The sequence below is a fragment of the Netta rufina genome, assembly GCF_964035555.1.
Source record: "Netta rufina genome assembly, chromosome: 1".
Taxonomy (NCBI): Eukaryota; Metazoa; Chordata; class Aves; order Anseriformes; family Anatidae; genus Netta; species Netta rufina.
Genome location: NC_140123.1, coordinates 157694791 through 157700661, shown reverse-complemented (window position 1 = coordinate 157700661; position 5871 = coordinate 157694791). Strand labels below are relative to the sequence as shown.

Genomic DNA, 5871 nt, shown 5'->3' with positions numbered 1-5871 from the left:
GGCTCCCCCGGCGCCGCTCCGCCGGGCCCCGTTCCCGCAGCCCCCCCGCTGCGGGGCCGCAGCCTCCTTCCGCCCGCCGCGGGGACAGCGGGGGGGGACGGGCGGCGGCGGGGGGGGCTCCACCCGGGGACGTGTGTGTGTGTGTGTGTGTGTGTGTGTGTGTGCGCGCGTGTGTGTGTGTCTGGGGGGGGGGGTGCGGGGTTAACGGGGGCGGGGATCCCGTGGGGATCAGCTGAGGACAGGGCTGCCCCCCCCCACTTCCTAGGGGAGAGCCAGGCTGGGGGGAGTGGTGGGGGCGATGGGGGATAATGGGGGGACACGCGGCCGGCTCCCCGCAGACTGGGGGCTCGGAGAAAAGGCACTGAGGGGGAGCAAGAGGGGCAGGAGGGTGCCCCCCCGGGGCCGCCTTGCTGGGAGCAGGGGCAGGGCCTCGCCCCCTCACCTGCCCCCGCGGCCTCCGCCCGCCGCGCCGCGGCCGCCGCTTGTTTGCACTCGGCTTATCCGGAGCGGAAATTCCTTTCCGTTTTTGTGAATGACAAACTCATTACCGATTCATCACCGCGACCTGTTCCAGCCGGCCCGTCGCCGCGGCAACAGGCCCCTTCCGCGCGCCCCCATTGGCTGCGCCGCCCGACGTCCCCATTGAGCGCGCCGCCGCCGGGCCCATTGAGGCGCGCTGCGCGGGGAGCGCTGCGGGAGGCGCCGGCCGGCACGGCACGGGGCTGGGCACGGCACGGCACGGCACGGGCACGAGGCTGCGGGCCGGAGGGACAGAGGGAAGGGAGAGCGGCCCCCGCGCCGAGCGGGGCAGCCCGGCTTGGCGGCACGTTAATTGGATTTCATTCACGAGGGGAGGAGGAAAAGCCCGAAGGCTCTCGGGCTGCAGCGGCGATTAGGCAGGTTCATTCAGGGATTCATTGAGAAAAAAAAAAAAAAAAAAAAAAAAAAAAAGGAAAGGGAAGAGTAGAGGAGAAGATAAGAAAGGAGAGGAGAGCGGGGACAGGCTGGCAGCGCGCACCCAGCAGCACACGCTCGCACCCGCCGGGGCTGCTGCGCCCTCCCCGGGGCTCCGCCGGCGCCCGGCGCGGGGGAGGCGGTGCGGGGGGGCTGCGTGATTCATTTCCCTGGGGCGGGGGGAGATAAGTTGTGGCGAGGCGGAGGGCTGCCGCCTCCCGCCGCCAGCCAGCCGCATGCCCCTGTGAGAGAGAGGGGCGCTTCCAGAGCCCGCTCCGCGCCCCCCGTCCTTCCTCATGCTAGATACGCTCAGACCCGTCCCTTTCGCGTCGGAAATGGCGATTAGTAAATCTGTGGCGTGGCTGAACGAGCAGCTGGAGATGGGCAACGAGCGGCTGCTGCTGATGGACTGCCGGCCGCAGGAGTTGTACGAGTCGTCCCACATCGAGTCGGCCATCAACGTGGCCATCCCCGGCATCATGCTGCGGCGGCTGCAGAAGGGCAACCTGCCCCTGCGCTCCCTCGTCGCCAGCAGCGAGGAGGACCGGGAGCGCTTCGCCCGCCGGTGCGGCACCGACACGGTGGTGCTGTACGACGAACACAGCCGCGACTGGAACGAGAACACGGGCGGCGAGTCCGTGCTGGGGCTGCTCCTCAAGCGCCTCAAAGACGAAGGCTGCAAGGCGTTTTATCTGGAAGGTGAGCGAGGGGGGCCGGGGAGGCGAGCTCCCCGAACCCGGAGCAGCGGAGCAGGGGTGGGGGGCAGCGACCCCTGGGCCCCGCAGGCTGTCGGGGGCTGTCCCCGTGCTTCCCCCCTTCCCCCCCGCAGCGCCCCTCTCCTCGCTTTGCTTAAGGACACCCAGGGGGCTTGGGTCGCTGCAGCAGCCAGGAGAGGACGGGGTAAGCGGGGACCCCGGCAGGAGCCGGGCAGGACGGCAGGAGGTGCCGCCCGGCCGTCCCTGAGAGGTCCCCGCGGGTCGAAGCGGCTCTGGGCTTTAATCGCGGCCGCCCGGAGCCCCCCCTGCTGCCGCAGCGGGCGATTTTGCTAAAACCTTTTTTAGGTTAGTCCGTCTGCATGGCCGTGTGGCGTTTTCCTCTTTTTTACCCGGGGCTGGAGGAGGTGGGAAACAGATGTCCCCTTGCAGGCAGAGCTGTACTGGGCATGCAGTCTCATATCAGGTTGCGTTTTTTTTTTTTTTCGCTTTGCTTTTCTCCATAGGTGGTTTCAGCAAGTTCCAGGCCGAGTTTGCCCTGCACTGCGAAACTAACCTAGACAGCTCATGTAGCAGCAGTTCTCCTCCGCTGCCAGTCCTGGGCTTAGGAGGGCTCCGAATCAGCTCTGATTCCTCATCAGATATTGAATCTGACATTGACAGAGACCCCAATAGTGCCACCGACTCCGATGGCAGCCCTCTCTCCAACAACCAGCCTTCCTTCCCAGTGGAGATTTTACCCTACCTCTACTTAGGCTGTGCCAAGGACTCCACGAATCTGGACGTTTTAGAAGAGTTTGGCATAAAATACATCTTGAATGTTACCCCCAACCTGCCTAATCTCTTTGAAAACGCCGGCGAATTCAAGTACAAGCAGATCCCGATCTCTGACCACTGGAGCCAAAATCTGTCTCAGTTCTTCCCTGAGGCCATCTCCTTCATAGGTGAGACACAGTTATTTGCTAACAGCTGCATAGCAAGCAGTAGAAGTCAGTTTATTTTGCAGAATTCGAAAGAGATTTGGGGTGAGGAGATGTAGTAGCATTTCTCACAGTCTCTGGGGTATGCCCTGCTGATTTATTTTTTTTTAATTAATTATTATTTATTTATTTAAAGCTGGCTTAAGTTGAGAGGTGGGTGCTGTTTGCAGATTTATTGAGAGGTGTGAGTGACATTTGCAGGTACCAAATGTCTACCTGGTTTGGCTGGCTGTGGAAATCCTCCCTGAGGCATTTGTGTGGAAGCTGGGGGCTGAGCGATGTGCAGGATGGGGCATATCTTGAAATATCTTTGTAGGGCAGAGGGAGAAGGCATATGAGTCTGGGGTTGGTGGCTTTATGCCCCCCCTCCCTTCTTTTTTTTTCTTTTTTCTTTCTCCTCTTGAGGCTACTGGAGAGCAGTGTGATGAAAAGAAACGTTCTGGGAAGCTAATTTTAGCTTTCAAAATGCAACTTACTCATAACCGGCATCCCTGGCAAATGTATAGTCAGGGCTTTAATTAAATCTCGTGGTAATAATGATACACCTCTCGGGCTCAGTGCCTCGGCGAGGCAGCCCTTCGCCGTTATCCGGCAGCTTTGGAAACGCGTCCCCCAGGGCTCAAGGAGTCCTTGTTCACGTTTGTAGTTGGACGGGGGGACACACAGTCTAAAACCGCCTCTCTTGGGGTGCGGTGGGGTGGGCATCGCATTATCTGTTGGGAAGCTGTGCTGTAATCCGGTTGAATGATACCGGTAATAGTGGAGAATGTAGGTAATCTGAGCCCAGCAGGAAGAAATGTGGGCTGGAAGCCACAAAGAAACTAATCTCCAGGCATTGTAATGCATTTCCTATTACAAAGGAACCCATTTTCAACCAATGTTGACATCCTGTTCCTCCTAATGGGCTGTCCCCTGTGACTTCCCTCATTCTTTTAAAATGCCTGAATACCTCCATTGTTAGCTGCACAACAGTTGGAGAATAATTTAATAGACCTTTGCAGTCTGCTGGTCTGTATAAAAGGCATTCAGTGACATATTGCAGGATTTCCATGCTGGGGCGAGGGGACTAAGAATTTAAAGCAAATCTCCAAGCGAAAGAGTGTCTTTTAAAACTGACTTCTAAAACAGTGTCATGCGGCGTATCCTGCTCCCTTTGTCTCCTTAGTTTTCTCAGTTCTTGGACTCCTGTGCATATGCTTAGGGGGGTGGATTCACCTCCTGTCTTGGTTTTAAGCCGGTGAAGTTAACTCTTGCCTTGCTCTGCCAGTCACTGAGATCAGAATTGCCCTTTCTTCCTGCCCGATACTAATCTTGTTTGTGCTGTGAGATCAGTTACCAACCCTCTATCTTATGTGTCTTTCTCTGCCTCTTTGTCTCTGTGCAGATGAAGCACGAGGGAAGAACTGTGGCGTCCTGGTGCATTGCTTAGCAGGGATCAGTCGCTCGGTCACGGTGACGGTGGCCTACCTCATGCAGAAGCTCAACTTGTCCATGAATGATGCCTATGACATCGTCAAGATGAAGAAGTCCAACATTTCTCCCAACTTCAACTTCATGGGTCAGCTGCTGGACTTTGAGCGGACCCTGGGGCTGAGCAGCCCCTGTGACAATCGTGTGCCCAACCAGCAGCTGTACTTCACCACCCCTTCCAACCAGAACGTCTTCCAGGTGGACTCCCTGCAGTCCACGTGAGTGCCTGCGGCCTCTCTTCTCCTGTCCGTCTCATGGGATCATTCCTCACTGGTTTCTCTTCGGCAGCGATCAAGAAGACGCAGCTTTCTCTTTTTCTGGCCTGCGGTACCAGGCAGTGGCTGCTGGCGCAGGCCAGGAAAGGTTATGCGGTATGGAGCAGGCGGCTGCGATGGGAGGGACGGTGCTGAGCTCTCTGGGATGCCCGCGGCGGGCTCGTGGGCGCTCACTGCCTCCCGGCGGGGCAGGATGAGGCTGGCCGGGGCCAAGCACATGCTCCCCGGGACCGGAGCTGCCCCACTCCCCTCTGCGCTTTTGGATCTGCGGCGTACACTTCTGTCTTCAGTGAAGACTGGTTATTTTGTTTGTTGTTTGGTTTTGATTTAGAGGAGCCAAAGAAAGAGATTTCAGCTTAGTGTATTTGGAGTACTTGTTTGCCAGGAGCTCAGTAGTATTCTACTTGATCAATGTAAATATTTAATCTTGAGTCGATTTGTGATTTTTTTTTTTTTTTTTTTTTTTGAATTCACATGTATTCAAGAGATCAATCCAAGGGACATATATGTTTTTGTTCTCTTCATAAACTCTGCTTTATTTGTTTGTTCTTTTTTTTTTTTTTTAATGATTATTATTGCAAAGAATATATTTGCAGCATGCTTAATTTTATGGTTCAACTGAAGCAAGCTTTCCATGGGGGAGATACGGCAATGGTGAGAAGTTTGTGAGCAAGTACAGTCTCTTCTTTCATATATTTTTCTTTCCCTTGTGGTGTGTTTTTTTTTTTTTTCCCTCACACTCTTGTAGTTTCCACATGATATATATATTTTTAAAATTAAATTAATTTTTTTGCCTTACCTTTTGTAAATAGATCATCTGGGAGGAGATCTGCGAAAGATTTTTGATCACTTTTTAAAACTTTCAGATGTGCTAAAACAGTGCATTACCTCTGTACAAATTCTTCAGGGAGCTTCACTTCAAATGCAATATTTTGCGTCTTTTTCTTTCTTTCGTTTTTTTTGTATAAAACTGGAAGTATGTGCGAACATTTGTACCTGTGTGTACGCACAGTGAACCTGCACACGGTTGCCAATAAGGGAGAGTAATTCATGGTGTAAAAGTTTTAAGATGGAATTTATTATAAGAATGTAAAACCTTAAGTTATTAATAAATAAATAACTATTTTTGGCTATTGAGAACCCGCCTCATTTATTCCTCCTCTCCCCTCTGTGTGGGTGTGGTTAATGGCACATACACATATGGTTCTGTTTAAAGGTAATGATTGTTTTCAACAGCTTTTGTACAGCCCCAGAGACAATAAAGCCTTGCTTTCCCCTTTGGTCCACTGCTGCTTAAATGAATAAACTGTACACATACAGGGCTCTTGCCTTTGGTGAAGGGAAGACTTTGAAGGCCTTTAGGTTAATCACAAAATATTCCAACATCCCTTTGCAACCCTAGGGATGCACCTGACCCTGGGGCATAAGGATCTCTATTTTTTATTTATTTTTTTTTAGATCAAGGAGCTGCTGCTTTCT

General features: G+C 53.8%; 1 protein-coding gene across 1 annotated transcript; it reads left to right on the top strand.

Annotated features, from left to right (window-relative positions):
* Nucleotides 1-691: 691 nt before the first annotated feature.
* On the top strand, nt 692-5456 carry DUSP6 (dual specificity phosphatase 6). Its single transcript, XM_084305536.1, has 3 exons — nt 692-1653; nt 2174-2611; nt 4032-5456. Exons 1-3 carry the CDS (start codon nt 1251-1253, stop codon nt 4337-4339), a joined length of 1149 nt encoding a protein of 382 aa, XP_084161662.1. The 5' UTR covers nt 692-1250; the 3' UTR covers nt 4340-5456.
* Nucleotides 5457-5871: the final 415 nt, after the last annotated feature.